Raw genomic sequence first — 16,197 nt, forward strand, 5'->3', positions numbered from 1 at the left:
CACGCACCCCTGGCTGATGGATAAGAAGCCGATTCCCTCCAGGCCTGGGAAGAGCTGTTTGCTGAAGGGGCTGACTGGCTCCTACAAACACTGAGGGCCAAAGGCTGTGCCGTGAGAGCAGCAGGTGTGGGTGCTTACCCAGGCATGAACCGGCCAGCTGTGGATCACATGAGGGCTCCTGGTACCCTGGGGTGCTCTTAGCTCGTGTCTGTTTTGCTGTTCAAAGTGTGGAAACTGCACCAGCAGCATCCACTCCCCTTAAGAGCTGGGGACAAGAGCAAGGCTTCAGGCCCCTATACCTGTGTAGAGTTAGTCTGGGTTGCTATCTTTTTTATTTATTTTTAAGAGTGACACACAGAATCCTTACACCAAGATAACCCCTAAGGGTGAAAAGGAACCCAAGCAGCTGGGAATAAAATTGGCCTTCTGATAAGGGATGCCAGTGTCACAAGCAGTGGCCTACCTCAGCACACTTAACATGTTTTAGCAACATGCCCAGGTAGGGGCTGGGGGTAGGGGTTGTGTGTGTGTGTGCACCTACCCTCGAGGACCACATCTTTCCAAAACTTCTCAGGCCAGAACTGCCCCCTTCTGCCCAGTAGAACCTAAGACTAATTTCTGAGCCCACAAGTGGGCACTGCCGCCCTGGTTCTGCATCCATGGTTACTGGTCCCCTGTGTCATGAATCAGCCATCCTGGGCTGTTGAGAGAAGACAGATGTAGGCTCCTGTCCCTGTCTATGTCCCTTCACTTCACACCTGCTGCTTCTGGCTCCACTTTGCCCACCATGCTGGAGGGATGCCATGCTCACACTGGCCACTAGTCATAGCCATTTCCTCCCCCAGCATGATAGAGCACAGCATAGGCAGGTAGGATGCATCTTCACAAGTTCCCACCCCCTTAATAGCAGAAGAGCGGGAGAGGTTGAAAGGCCTCCTGGGCAGATACAGTAAGGATGGCTGGCAGCAGCTCGCTGGGCTTGCAAAAGTGTCTTGCTGACCCTGTGTGTTCACCCAGCAGTGCAGTTACTCAGGAATGTAGGCCAGTGTTCCCACCTGCATCAGTGGTGTGTGTGTACACACATACATGGATACTCCTGCTTGAACAAGTCGCCTGTATGGTTAAGGAGGGCCTGGTTGGGCCCTGACCTTACTGCAGCAGCTGTACCTATTAGAAATGCCTCTCAATCCCTCTCAACTTCTAGGACTGGGCAGCCTGGGGTATGGGATCCATTGGGTGAATTTACCTGGGCAAAATCATCCCCTTCTGTGCTTAGCCCTTGTATTCTCTGATTCAGTGTATTTAGCCTGGGTGAGGGATCCTAAGGAATGTGTTCACAATTCCCAAGTGCAGAGCTTGTGAGAGGGCCCATGGGCCAGGTCAGGCTTGCCAGCCCAGGTACATGGACAGCATTTCCGAGAGACTTAACAGTGTGTCATGAGCTGCCCACTCCTCAAGGGTTTGCAAGCAGAAGCTCTGGCAAGGCAAGGTTGGCAACAGGAGGCTGGCCTGCCGCCAGCTACAGGAGTACAGCCAGGCTTCACCTGCACTGCCACAGTGCCCTCCTTCTTTGCCACTTGTCTTGCATCTGGGGAGGGAGCCCATGGGCTCTCTGCTTCAGGATGCAGCCCAGCACATGCACAGGTAGTGTTGATGCCCATTCTGTCCACTGCCTTAGACTTCTCACCCTCCAGTCATGAGTAAAACAGCCATCCTGAGGTATGCAGTGTCTTTGTTCCTTGGGACAGCCCTCCACTTCTCCCAGAGGTTGTAGACTGCTGGGTGAGACATCCCATGTGTTCTTCCAGGGACCCTGGGTGTTTCACACTCATTTATCCTGCAAGAGGTTGGTGTGGCCTCAGCTAAAGCCCTGTGACTTGTCAGAGCCTAGTCCCTGCCCCCTAAGGACACACAGCCGGTTAGACCATTCCCCACAGGCTCTGTCCACCAAGCTGCCAGTCCACCACCCCTCTCCCCACCCTCCCACCACAACCTGCCAGGGACAGCTGCCTTCCAGAGCTGGCTGGGCCCCACTGTGGCCTGCTGTGAGTCACCCTGTGCAAGTCTGCATGGCCACATATTATAAGGCCACAGGTAAATCCAGAAATGGCCTTCTTCCCCTCGATGTGTAGCCAAAGGATGCCACCTGTCTGGAAGTGAGTCTGTTGGAAAAGTGGGTCTTCCTGACTCCATGGCTTGGTGGTGCCTCTGGTGAGGGGAGCAGGTGGATCCTGCACACAAGGAGAGGCCACAGGCTGGGCGGGCAAGCTGGAGAAGCAGGGCCTAGTGGTAGGAGCAGGGTCTGCACCTGACCTGGGAGCCCCAATTCCCTCACCAGGAAAGTAAGGAAGGGTATCCCCACTGCAAGACAGCACATCAGGGGAGCAGGGTGGCGTAGCCAGTGCTTGCCATGTGCCTGCTGTGTGTACATTGCCCATTCCTCCTGGATCTTACTTCCTTCTCTTAGTTTCTTACTTTGGAAACTAAGGCCCAAAGACAAGAAATAACCAGGCCCTAATCCCATTGGATGTGTACCTCTCCCCTAACCCCTCGCCCCATGCCAGCCTGGATTGAATCCATGACCATGGATTGAATCCAGATGCATCCATGACCATCACTGAAGCCTGCCAGCAGCCTCCTGTGCCTTCTGTATCCTGCAGCCTCAGCTGGTGCAGGGCCTCTGGAGGGGCTGCAACTGAGGATGCTCTGAACAGGTGCCAGGGGTCACAGGAGTTGTGCTGCTGGTTGCTCATGTTCTGCCACCACTCAAAACAAGGAGGTACCCCACACAGCAGAGTCCCACTTGCACCTGACCTCCTGGGGAAAATGAGGCAGGCACAGGTGTGCCAGGGGGCTGCTGAAAACTCCATGGCAGAGCCAGCGAGGCCAGGCACAGGGGATGGAGCCACGTTTTCCTTTTAACCCAGCAAGTAGAGCTAAGGGTGTGCTAATCTGCGGTTGAGTCTGGGATGCAGGTAATCCGGGTGTGTGATGGAGGAGCCATTTGGATGGGGAGGAGAGGGGTGCGTGTGGCACCCCAGATAGAGATCCTCGGGAAACAAAATCTTCTCATGTGTGACTCACTGTCTGAAGGTGTATCTCCAACGAAATTACTTTTTAGGCACCGTCCTGGGCTCAGCCTGAGACAGGTCTGCCTGCTGCCATAGGTAGAAGACAGACATGACTCAAACTAGTTCTTTGGCACAACATGCTTATTTGGGGTCCTTGTCTTTCTCCCCGCCCTCCACCCTACTGCTTGGTGGGTTCCTCACCTGGAAGGCATCAGACCATGCATCTTTCACATAGATCGCAGCTTCGGGACCTCAGATGGGCTGTGTAGTCCCCCCAACCTTTAGTTTTCCCAGCTGTAGAATGGGCTTAGGCACAGCTGTGTACCATCTGGGGACTCCGTGACAATCCAGTGAGAAGATCGGGCAGAAAGTCATTGCAAGTCCCTGGAGGGTGTCGCGTTTGTCAGATCAGACTTCTTATAGTGTGCAGGGGAGGCTTGCTGTATTAAATAAAGCGTAGCTTCATATAGAAGCCATATTCATGAACCGACTCTAAAGCAGCCACCGAGGGCCCATTCACTAAGCTCATTCTGGCAGTGAGTGGAAAACAGCCCCTAGTCCTGTAGGAAACCCTAGGAATGTATCCCACCAGCAGTTAGCACCCCAAGTCTCCAGAGGCTTCTGTTCTTCTTCAGTCCCTCACAAGGATGAGGCCCCTGGGCGTGGGGAGCCCCTCCCCATTCCAGGGGTGACACATGTACATTGGTTGGTTTACCTGGAACAGGTAATCTCAAGCTTGAGTCACCCAGAGGAAGAGTTGAAGCCACTGTGTGGCCCCACCCTGAGTCCTTGATTCAGAAGGCCCAAGAACCTGCATTTTCAGCAGATGGCTATGGGGACCTGGGACCCCACTGTGAGAGCCAGAGTGGATAGAGTACATGCTGGCGGCTAGGTGAAGGGTCAGAACGGAGTTAGGGGGGCGTGTCGCCTACTCCAAGAAGTCTCCTAGGCTCACCCTGGTTAAAACCAGGTCCCCTCCTCTGGGTTCCCACCACAGCCTGAACCAGTGTCACCAGCCAGATCTGCACTTGTCACTTTTGGTGTGAGCAGGGCTAGCAGCTGTGCCATTCACCCCTTTTGAACCCCTTCTGGATTTCAGCCGGTGAGGCTGCAAGGGCAGAGATAGGGAAAGTGAGGTGTCAGCTGTGTCTGTTCCCTAAGCAGTCCTCAGTCACCTTGGAACCAACGCAATTAGAGACCTGAATTTAGAAAACCCTAAAGTTGACGGGGGCAGAGAAAGATTGGACACTGTGGCCCCGGGGGTGTCCTTGGGTGCTGTTTCAGTTACGCTTACATAGAGACTGCCAATAGAACCCTTCGTCTTGGGTGGGAATGGGGTAGCTGAGGCAGAAACAGAGCCACCTGCTCCCTGCTGTACGCTCCCAGTGTACATGCACGGAGGCTACACGTGGGGCACTGCCCTGTGCTTGCTGTGCCCACAGCACCCCGTGACTCAGCCCCGCCTGCCCAGGTAAACACGCCTGGACTCGGATTCTGTGGACTGCGGGGGAGGGGAGACCTTCGACCTGGCCACAGCACCTGCTGCACCCACCAATGCCATCTCCGCCCAGCTGGCTCCCGGGATGGTTCCTGCCCTCTGCATAGCCACCCAGAATGCCCTGGGCCCCGGAAGGAAATGAACAATCGCCGCTTGGGAGGCGGGAGCTTTGTGCTCTGTAATGAGTAACAGTTGTAATTAATGTTTAACACGTGTGAACAGCAGGTCTGACGAGGAAAGGGGGTGGGTTTCAGCAGGAGATCTGGATCGCCGGCTTCCTGTGGCTAATGTGTTACCGGAGACAGGTTTTTCCAGTAGGCTTTCTGTTTGAGACTCGCCCGAATTCACTGGGTGACCCACAAGGAAGACATCAGCGTCGCCTGCTAGCTGCACTGGACGGGCCTTTTTCGTCCCATGGTTGGAGGAAGAGGCTGAGGGGTGTGGTGGGGGCTCAGAGTTCTTCATGTGGATCTGAGAGGTCCCAGATAGCTGTCGTGGTCCCTACCTGGGTCCCACCTAGCTCAGTGTCCCCTGCAATGGAGCACTTAGTTGCACTGGGGCAGGGGGTTAGGAGTTGGATTATGAAAGAAATCGAACCTCAGGAATGCAGGAAGGCTTCAGGAAATGGGTAGGGGGCGAGGCTGCTGTCCCAGAGGGAGTGTGCGTAGTTCCTGCATGCCACGCACTGTCCCCCAGCTGGGAGGCCTGCAGGCGAGGGCTCTGGGTACTGTGGTCAACCTGTCTGAACGCCCAGGTGGAACGGCAAGGGTTCCTGCCTATGTGAGGATCAGCTGCAATCAGGAGGCCACGCCAGGCGGTGGCTGAGCTGTGGTGGCAGTCCAGGCATGTCAGGTAGCCTCTCAGAGCTGTGTGTACAGCTGGCGCCCAGCTTGTATCCTCCTAGCCCCCCTCGTAGCTGTGTGCAGCAGGCAGTGACAAAAACACACAGCTGGCCTGAGACTGTGAACCACACAGCTGGGGCAACTCGTCTCTGCATGGCCCCATGCAAGTCCTAGACTTGTCCATGATGGAGAAGTCACTTTCTCAGGGACTGGGGTTCCAATATCAGCATGGGGGTGCCTGCTGGTGGGCCACCCGCCTCAGTCTTGAGCAGGTCCCAAGTACATTAGAGAGGTGGGCTTGACCCCTAACTCAGGGAAGGGACTAAAGGAGGGATTGGGCCAGGTGAGCTGGTTATAAAGGCCTGTTCAGTTAGTTGCCTTTGCTTCTGCATCTATAAAGTGGTGTGGTGCCTGGCAGTAAGAGTTGAGGACATAGTGAATGCTCAGTGGGGGCTTCTGGCATCACTGTCTTCACCACAGCTGTCTCAAGAACATGGTGCTCCGTGGACAGAATTTGTGCCGAACTTGCTATGGCCTGTAGGATTTGAGAGAGTTGGGTCATGTCCAGGTTCAAGTGGAGCTGTTGACGAGGCAAGGGGTGGAAGGGGGAGTGTGACATCAGTTTTGCAGGCCTCTCTTTCTCACCTGCAACACAAGTTATGACAGGACAGTGGCTTCCTCTACCCATGGCCTGTGCCTTGGATTGCCTGTGGCCAGGTGCCCAGCTCTGGCTGTCCACGTGTCCCATGGGAGGGGATCACAGATCAGAAGCCAGAGCCACACCTCAACCAGGCCTGCCTCCCCAGCCCAGTGGCGCTCCTGGGACCCAGGTGGCGGTGACAAAGAGGGCCTGTGTTCTCTGCTTCTCCTATACTGGGTGGCCATGCAGTGCCCCAGGGCCTGCCCATGGTTGTGAGGTGAACACAGAGGCCCCTTGTTGGTGATCCTACAAGCACAAGCTGAACATTTGCTGGGGCACACGCTATCTTACAACCTGCCTGGAAGGAGAGCCAGGCTCCAGGGCCTCCATTTCTCCATCCACAAAATGGGTCTTCAAGGAGACCCTTTCAAGACATTCAAGGAAAACAAAGCTATGTTTTATGGGGTTATTCTGCTACACAAGGATTTGGTGTGCGTGCGTAGGTTTTTCAGGATGTTTACTTCCCAGGAGTTTGTCGGTGAGGATCAGTTGTGATTGGAAAGTGAGCAGCAGGAACTTGTGGTGCAGATGGAGTTTGTCATCAGCAGGTGTCTGCGTTGTTGTGAATGTTTCTGGCAATTTGCTGGACCTCGGGTTAAGTCATCCATTGCCTCCTCCCCAACCAGTAATACATGGTCTTGCTCCTTGTCTGCTCATAGGGACACAGCTGTAGCACAGAAGGCACACGGGGAGTCCCAGCTTAGGGCTTGCATAGCTCAGGGGCCCATGCCCGGGGCCAGCTCCTGGACCTGGTGAGTCGAGAGTGATAGACATCCAGGAGTGAATACCAGGCCCTCCTCTCAGTGTATGGTTAGCAAATGCAGCCCATGTTCCCTTCCAACTTCTCTTTTGCTCCCTTTCAAACAAAATGAATGAATGAATGAATGAATGAATTTTTGGAGGAACAGGTACCCCCTGAGTCTTCTACAGTGCCCGTCGATGCATAGGAAGCACTAAATAAAGTTTAGGCCATTTTTCCAAACTGTTAGTGCTCCTGTGGCCTTTCTGATTGATGAGTGGAGACTCTGAGGTCTCTCGGAGCTTCCGGCTCACTGGGGTATTGTGGTGGGAAGAAGGTGGCATCTAATACCTGGAAGGAGGGTTTGTAAGCTCACCTGTGACCATGGGCACTGATGGAGGTGCCTTGGAATTGACCTCCAGTCGTTGACGGGGATCACACTTCGAGATTGATGGAGGTCAGGTCTGCCAATTCCAGATGGTGGGTTCCAAAAGCCTGGAAGGGAAGCCAGAACAAGGGGAAGGTCTGAAGGGGTGTCAAAACATTCCAGAAGGTGTCTAGACCGAGATGGAGGGCTAGCCGAGCCCTGGAGTGTGTGAGCCAGGCCAGCCCCAGGTGCAGTGAGAGGGCCTCCCAGCACCTCATCTTCCCAGCTCCAACCCTTGCTTCTTCGCCCCTGCAGGGATCCCAACTTCCATTTTTAATTGCCTATAGGTGGGATTAATTAGGCTTCCTCATTTTAACAGCTCACGTGGCGGCGGGCGGGGGGGTGCACATTCTCTGTCTAAATGCTGATATTCTTCGGGGGAATTGTGTCTTTATCTTTGGCAGAGAAAAAAATCACTAAAGTAAAAGAAATTGCCACTTTAAATTGCAGATTAAAGAGAAACTTAATTAGAAGGAATGAAAGCAGTTGTGTTTGAAGCTTTTGTTCTTAATTTTTTTCTTTTGCTGCACCCGGGAGTTTGCATATTTGTATTTTAGGTGAAATGATTTTCCTAATTAAGCCTGTCAGTCATCACCACCTGTTCTCTCTAAACTATATGGCTGTATTATTAAGCTTGCCAGCGAATGTATAAATTAATTCAGTGGGGAATTGTGGTGTTGACTAGGACATTCGGAGGTTTTATCCAATTTACCGTATATGAAAACTGATATTTTTCTCTCCGATAAAGCAAAACAGCAGCTCATTAAGTCTCCTCTTGTCGTCTTCCCTTGAGTACCTGTTTATGTAAGCAGGTGTGTTGCTAGGCGTGGACACTGGGAGCAGAGGTGGCACAGCCCCCTGCCCTCAACTCACGGGCACCCTGCAAGAAGACTGACTGAGAAAACTGACCAAGTGGGTCTTGGGGGTGAGGTCAGGGACAGCATCCTGGGAAAGGTGACCCCCAGACAGTTAAGTGGAATCAGGTGAAGAGGTTGGGGACCGCTTCCTGATTGTTCCACGTGCACACCTCTGCCATCCCACCACAGAAATTCCTGCCCTGATCTTAATTGGTGCCATCCCAGTGTGCCTGCTGTGGATATGACTCACACCCCAGCCCCAGCCCTGCTCCCTGGGACAGCCAAGAGGCCTTCGCTGTCTGTATGTGGCTGGCTGCAGATAAGAGCCAGACAAGAAAGCCCGAGCCCTCAGCAAGTCCTCACCCCACCAGCTCCCCGACCTGGCATCCAGGGCTGTGGGCAGTTCTAGGCCAGCACCGGGCCTTCGTTCAACTTCAGAAAGTTTGAGAGTCTTCCTACCCCTCCATGCAGTGCCCAGGCCTCAGGGCCGTCCCCACTCCTGCGCTCATGCTCCATCTGGGACCCTGCACAGGTCCTGCTGTCTCTCCCTTATATCCCCCAGCACCTGCTCTCATCATCCATTAAAGCCCATTAAAAACACTTTTTTTTAAGGAGCTATTTTAGGCTCACAACAAAATTGAATGGAAAAGACCAGAGAGCTGACACATACCCCTGCCCTTCCTGTCTTTACCATGCAGCAGTCCTGTCACAAAGTATGAAGCAAATATCCCATTAAAAAAGTAAAACTCAGACCCGGGTTATGGTCCAGCAGATTAAGTAAGTCGGCCTGCCCAGGCATCCCGTGTGAATGCCCATTCAAATCCTGGCTGCTTTACGTCCAATCTAGCTCCCTGCTCATGGCACCCAGGAAAGCAACAGAAGATGGCCTAAATTCTTGGGCCCCTGTCACTCACAGGGAAGATCCGAATGAAGTTCCTGGCTCCTGGCTTCAGCCTGGCATAGCCCCAGCCTTGGCAGCCACTTGAGGAGTGAGCCAGCAGATCAACGATCTCAGTCTCTGTCCCTATCTCTCTGTCACTCTGACTTTCTAAGAAATAAGTCAATCTGACTTTCCCCATCAGAATGTCTCAGCAGCTCCCGCCTTTGGCACCATGTCTTCCTCCTTCCTCTCCATCTACTGAACCATGTTTCTGCTGCACTCAAAGCAAAAGCTTACCCCAGGGCCTTGGAGCTTGGTCTCTCCTCTGCAAATGTCTTTCCCATGGATGTATCTCCTCCCCCAGCTGTTTATACAGAGGCCTCCTTGCAGAGGCCTGCCCTGCTGTCCCCTGCCATCTCCCTCACTCATCACCAGCTGCTGAGAAGCTCACGTCCAGTGCCTTTATCTCCTCACCAGGACCAAGAGCTCTGTTTTGTTCCTGACCTTGAACCATGGCCGGTGCCAGTGTATGCACATTGTAGAAGGTCATAGGTAACATCTACAGGACTGCAGGACAAACAGGCTGGCCACATGTTCTACACAGTCCCCAGGGGCCGGAGATGGCCCTTGCTGCTATCCACTGTGACATTGCTACAGAGGAGTGTCTGTAAGGGTCGGGAGTACGTAGAAGTGTCCGAGGGAGGTGGTTGTTGGTGGATGAGTCTAGAACAGGTTTCATGCCTGTTTCTGGGTCCCAGCAGACAGCACTGCACCACTGTCCACAAGCAAGGGTTGAGTGCTGTCAACCTGGGGTTGCAAATCCGGGCTAGCGAGGAAACTTCTGCCTATATGTGTGGCTCAGCCAAGGATGTGTCTTGTGGACCTACAGCCAGATGTTTTGCCAGCCATGCCTGGTTGACCCAGTGTCCCATGCATGCCAGGCACCTGTTCTTGTCACACCTCACAAAGTGGTGACATGGGAGATGGGGCCTCAGAAAGATTCACTTGCTTAGCCAAGTCCATACTGGTCCCTGGCAGGTTACAGAAAGGGGTTCAGGACCCTTGGGACCTTCCATGGAGCCTTCTGGGTTCCCCGTGTTTGCACGGAGCTGATGTGATGGTAATAAAAGTGGATAGTTGTCTTTAAGGTTTATTGATTTACCTGAAAGGCAGATCACAAAAAGTAAGATACACAGATCTTCCACCTGCTAGTTCACTCCTCAAATGGTCAGTATAGCCAGGGCTGGGCGGAACTAAAGCCAAGAGCCAGGAACTCCATCCAGGTCTCCCATGTGGAGGGTAGGGGGTCAAGTACCTGGGCTGTCTTCCCCTCCATTCTGAAGTGCATTAACAGGGAACTGGATCAGGAACAGAGCAGCCGGGTCTTGAACCAACAGGCTAATATGGATGCCATCCTGGTAAACAGCAGCTTAATCCACTGCGGGACAGTGCTGGCCCCAGAAGTAAATATTTGAAGTTTATGAAATATTCACTGACTCCCCACAAGACAGTCTGTGTGCAGTGGCTGATTTAAATCCTCAAGGAGTAGGAACCCTCAATACCCCTGTGCTTCAGAGGAATCAGGCCCACAGACAGCCTGCAAGGTAGACCAGCTATTCCCCAGGACTTTGACCAGCGGATCCTGTTTTACCTTTATAGGGTTATCTGTAGGGTCTTAGCTTCACCCAGTTGTTGGCTGAGTCCAGGACGGGCTGCCTGTGTACCCCGAGGCCCACACAGGGTAGTCTGAATAAAGAGGAACAGAGTTGGGGACTGCAAAAGGACCCCTGAGCAGAGCTCCCACAGCAGCAAGGAGCTAGATGGACCAGTGTGGCCCTCGCCAGGGACAGGAGGGGAGGAGCTCCTTGGAGGCAGGTTGCTGGCCCAGAGGGAGAGCCTTGACCCCTCACTGGAGACCCTCGCAGACCCTCAAACCTGCTGTGGGGCTCAGCAGCACGTGTGTTGTGTCCTCAAAAACTAGAGTCCCATCAGCCCTGTTTGCCACTGCTCCCCATTCCCCCAACCCTTAGACCAAGCTGCCAGTCACCATGCACTCTCTTTGTGCCCTGCAGCCCAGTTCAACGGCAACGAGAAGCGGCAGTCATCCCCTTCACCTTCCCGGGACCGGCGACGTCAGCTTCGTGCCCCTGGAGGAGGCTTCAAGCCCATCAAACATGGCAGCCCTGAGTTCTGCGGGATCCTGGGCGAGAGAGTAGACCCCACCGTCCCACTCGAGAAGCAAATGTAAGTGTGGGAGTGGTGCCATCAAGCATGATGGGATGGAGGGGTCCTGGCAGGACTTCAGGGGTCCCCTTGTGTACCCTCTGTTCCCTTGATCAAGTATACCTTGAGGCTCATGGAAGGTCAAGGCCACCCACAAGTCAGCAACATGCCTGACCTCCTGCGTGCCCCTTCTGGCAGCCAGGCCATGTCTTGGCCCACCTGTGACCTCTGAGGGCCTGATTTCTTTTCTGGCTTGCAGCTCTGTTTCTACACCCAGGCTGCTGGGTACCAGCTGAACGAATCCTCTCCTCTCTTCATCTCCTTCCCTAGAGGTTTCCCACCTGTGTTCATTGGCCTGTCCCTGAATTTTCCAGCCCTCTCCCTCCTAACCATCCCCAGCACTGCCCTGGGCCAGGCACATCGCTGCGTTGCCCTTTAACCACAGTCATCATCTCCTTGCTCTAAGACTCCCTCTCACCTGCAGGGAGGAGTTCCATTTCTCTAACCTGCCATCTGCCCTGGGAATTGCCCCCAAACTCTACTTTTTGGCTTCCACCCCTAGCTGGTATCCCTTACCTTCCCTCCCTGCCTTACTTGGCCTGAAGGTTGTACTTACTGGGATCACGCCCACTTCACACTTGCCACTGTCTGACATGGCTGCTAGGTCAGCCTGCTGACTACCCCCACCCCCACTCTGCATCAGCTCTGGGAGATCAAGGGAGTAGCAAGTGATGAGTAAATACTGGGCAAGTTAATGGACCTCTGCTGGGACCATGGTGACAGTGGAGTCGTGCTAATCCCCAGCTGTGCCCTGACCCAGTGGCTCCAGGAAATCCAGCTACGTCCCCTACATGCTCCGGCCCGGAATATCTCCTCCATCCAGGCAGAGCCTAGCAGCCAAGCCCAGCAGCAGCTGTCATGGACATCCCCTGGGGCCAGCGGCGCCCAGCCTGCCCAGATCCCCAGCACCTTGACCCAGTGCCCTCCGCCCCTTGTCTCTTTGCATCCTCGACCCCAGGTTCCCCGACTTTTGTCTGCCTGTGAAGTCTCAGGGGAAGGAAGCAGCAGCTTAGCTTGTTTACCCCAGGGATTACCTTTAATAAGTACCCAGAGGCCCGAGGGGCTGTGCCCTGGGGAGGGGCAGATGCCGGGCAGGACTTCTCTGGGGAGGTCCTCCTAAATCACTGGTGTTGTCAGCTCCCCAGCGCCGCCTTACACAGTCTCTCCCTAGGGCAGACTCACCCAGGCTGTGGGCTCCCATTTCCTTGGGTAGCTCCGTCTGCGTCTCCCAGCTGCGGCCATGCTAACTGGTGGCAACACAGCTTGGGCCTCAGGTCTCTAGGAACATTTTAGTGGTGGCAGCCCATGCATCCTCCGTGTCCCTCTTGATTTCTCTGTAACTTCAGGAAGGAGGGGTTGCAGTCTGCATGGTTACACACACACACACACACACACACACACACTCTTCTCCCCTCTGCTGGCCAGTTACATAGCCACCTCCTGGACAGACAGCAGTTCAGTCTTGTTCTCATTAGATAGAGGCAGTCACACCTGCTTCCCCAAGACCTGGCTTTTTCTAAGCACCATTGATAACTGTGTGACAGTCATGCTGCCATTTGTTGAGGGACAGGTAGCACACAGTGGCAAGTGCCTATGGAAATATTCACCCTGGGCCTCCCAGAGGCACCACCTGCAGGGCAGCGTGGTGTCCTCGCTCACACACATACAGCCGCTGGCCAGGCAGGAACCTGCAGAGGGGCGGAAGAGGGACTCACCCACACGCGGGTGGTGGGATCAGACTCTAGCTGCTGCCAATGCTTCTTGGTGACCTTACCACTGCCAGGCTCTGCCTCAACCCTGGCCACCATCTCTGCTGCTTTTGGCAGCCCCTTCTACACTGCCTGCCTCTCAGACACACTCATAGAAGCAAGGGGTATTCTGGGCCTATTGCTGTCAGGCAGATGAGAGTCTACTGACCAAAAACTCCACCCCTCCCAAAAGCCAGCAGTTACAAGTGGTTCTGTGTTGGGGGTATTGGGCAGATGCAGGCTCCACTCCTTCTCTGCTGCTCCCCTCTGTGATGCTGGAGTACCCACATGCCCAACCAGGGCCACTGGCCAGCAGTACGATGCAGCCATCTCACTGCTGTGCCCAGTCCAAAGTAACAAGCTTGCCCGTAAATGTCACAGAGAGAGGGTGGCCCCCGAGTCAGTGCCTTCTGATGACTTCCTTGTCACCCAGAGAAAGGCACCTGCTTTGGGACATCCCCCTCTAGCCATGCTGGCCCTGGGCTGCTTCCAAAACCCACCTGCCAGGCCCCTGCCTAGGCCCTCGCACCTGCTCTTTCCCAGACCAGAATAAGCACCTTTTCGTAGCTTCCTCCCTTGCAGTCTATACTCTCTCTCTGGGATGTCCCCCACAGCCCCCTGCTGGAAATGACAGTCTCCCTGCAACTCCCAGGCCCTGTGGTCATGTGGCCTGGCTGTGTGACAACCAGCGGGCCTGCTGCCCAGCTCCCCCACCACAGCGGGAACTTCCCCTGGGGGAGGGTACTCTGGGCTTCCGGCACCACTCTCTCCTGGGAGTTGCTGAAAATCTGTTCTATGAGCAGACAGGTGCACGTGTACCTAGCAACCAAAGACAGTCAGGGGCATGCCTCCCTCAGGTGCCAGGGCCATGGGCGCCCCTTGACTGCCCTGTGCTTGCTACGCTCTGAGCTTACTCTACCTCCCCCTACCCACAGATGGTATCACGGAGCCATCAGCAGAGGAGACGCTGAGAACCTGCTGCGACTGTGCAAGGAGTGCAGCTACCTTGTCCGGAACAGCCAAACCAGCAAGCACGATTACTCCCTCTCCTTGAAGTGAGTACCACCCCTGCCCGCCCACCCAGCTCCGTGAGGCCACACACTCCCCCCGAGTTTGTGTCCTTTCAGGAAGCTTGCTGGCAGGAGTTAAAGCGGACCTTCTTTTTTCTCTTCTCTTTTGTAATGATTTACTTATTTCCTTGTTGAGACTTACTTATTTTACTAAAAGAGTTACAGAGATCTCCTATCTGCTGGTTCACTCTCCAAATGACTTCAGCTGGGGCCAGGCTGAAGCCCCCAAGCCTGGAACTCCAAGTCTCCTATGTGAGTAACAGGAACCCAAGCTCTTGGAGCATCCTCCGTTTCGACAAACCTCTGTGGTAGCCATTGCTGCCTTCCTCAGAGAGAGGGTCTTCTCCCAGGATTTATCCAGCCAGGACTGTGGGAACCCACAGCCCCTCAGCCCCCTTCAAGCTCATGATAGCCCTCTGATGAGGGACATATGTCCACCTTCTGTAGATGAGCAAACTGAAGAGCACGGTGAGAGGGTGTGGTCCACGTGGCAGGGCCAGGGCTCGAGTTCCACTGCTGCTGGGAGAGCAGCCCTTTTCCTGTGCCCCGGCCATTGTCTGGGCTGACCTGATTTGCATGCCTCATACCTGTTGGGAAGAATCCAAGCAGCGTTGGGGATGGGGGGCAGTGGTGGAGGGGTGTGTGTTTGCATGCATGCACTTGCACCTGTATGCATGCGTGTGCTCATTCATTCCTCACCTGCAAGGCTTGCTGTCAGGATGGGTGGGCCCAGGAGTAAGGGAAAGGCATCAGGACAGGGACCCCACTATTGAGTACCACTACTGAGTGATGCCTAAGAGACTATCTACAGCCCATTTTATGGGTAAGAAAACTGAGGCCCAGAGAAAGGGGCACAAATAAAACTTCATGACATAATTGGGGTATAAACCCAGATCCTTCAGCCAGCGCAAAACCCATAGCAGCCATGAGACCCTCTGCCCACCTTCCCTTCTGTCCCACTCACCCAGTGACGGAGAGCTGGCCTGCTGGGATGCTGACGAGGGCACTGTGCTCACCACCTTCGCCCACAGATCTCCTGGCAGGGACTGGTAAAGAAGCCCTTGGCAGCACCAGCCATCCCGGGAGGCCTGGGTTGTGATCCCCATCGCTCTATCAGAGAATCGCCTGTGGAAACCCGTCTGTCTGGGCCGGGGCTGGGAAGGGCAGGCCTGAAGGCCCAAGGGCCCTCTGCAAAAGAACTGACTGAATACACAGCAAAGGGGTGGGTACCCAGTGCCATGCAGAGGTTGGGATAGCTGCTCTGTTCATGCCTCAGGCCAGTGCCAAAGCCCGTAGTGCCACCTGCTGAGCAACCAGGCTATGTGGCAGCTTAGCAAGGAATCCACACCCTGCCATGCCCAGACAGCAGCCACATACACAGGCCCAGCTCACGAGTAGGTCTCAGGGCCTGCAGGGCCATGTGCCCTCCTCCCTGCTCCTGCTCCCTGGTGTGTACTGTCAGCAACGGACATGACCTTGGTTGGTCCCACCACCTCTCTGCACTCTGCCGTCCTCATCTGTGCCCTGGAGGTGGCAGTGGCCCACTCCCAGGCAGCCACATCTGTACCATCTTGGCATCATGGTCTCCTGCCCCTGATTCCTGATATCAGCCCTATTGTTAGCACAAAGTCCATTTTTTCCCCCGAGAACCACAGGAAGGACCCAATGTCCAAAGTTCAGGACTGGGCACTGCTCGGTGCTCACTGGATAACCTTGAACAAGCTCCTTCCCTTCTCTGAGTCTTGGTGTCACCACTGCTGGCCATGCAGGGTACTCCCATCTCTGCTTTAGGAGTTGTTAAAACTCCACACACATCCAGGTGACCCAGTCTGCAGGTCCAACAACCCCTTTGTTCCCAGTGTGCTCTGACTAAATCCAGTGCACCTTCCAGGCCCGGAAAAGAGGAGGGTGACAGGGAGATGGCTCAGAAGCCTAAGCTGGCTGGACCCCAGGCAAGAACGTTCTGCATTCAGGCCTCAGGCTCATCTTCTCCTACTCATTCTGTCAGTCCAGTCACAGGGACTGCAGCTTAGATGGCTGGTCTGAGCCCAGAGGGGCTGGAGGTGGAGGTATAGTTTTGCA

General features: G+C 54.6%; 1 protein-coding gene across 1 annotated transcript in view; it reads left to right on the forward strand.

Annotated features, from left to right (window-relative positions):
• Positions 1-16,197, forward strand: part of SHB (SH2 domain containing adaptor protein B) — a 106,572-nt gene that overhangs the window by 76,119 nt on the left and 14,256 nt on the right. Inside the window, exons 4-5 of the mRNA XM_004580966.4 lie at positions 11,087-11,258; positions 13,981-14,100. Coding sequence (XP_004581023.2) covers positions 11,087-11,258; positions 13,981-14,100 — 292 coding nt within the window. The remainder of the gene's footprint in view (positions 1-11,086; positions 11,259-13,980; positions 14,101-16,197) is intronic.

Source organism: Ochotona princeps, chromosome 14, assembly GCF_030435755.1.
Source record: "Ochotona princeps isolate mOchPri1 chromosome 14, mOchPri1.hap1, whole genome shotgun sequence".
NCBI classification, from domain to species: domain Eukaryota; kingdom Metazoa; phylum Chordata; class Mammalia; order Lagomorpha; family Ochotonidae; genus Ochotona; species Ochotona princeps.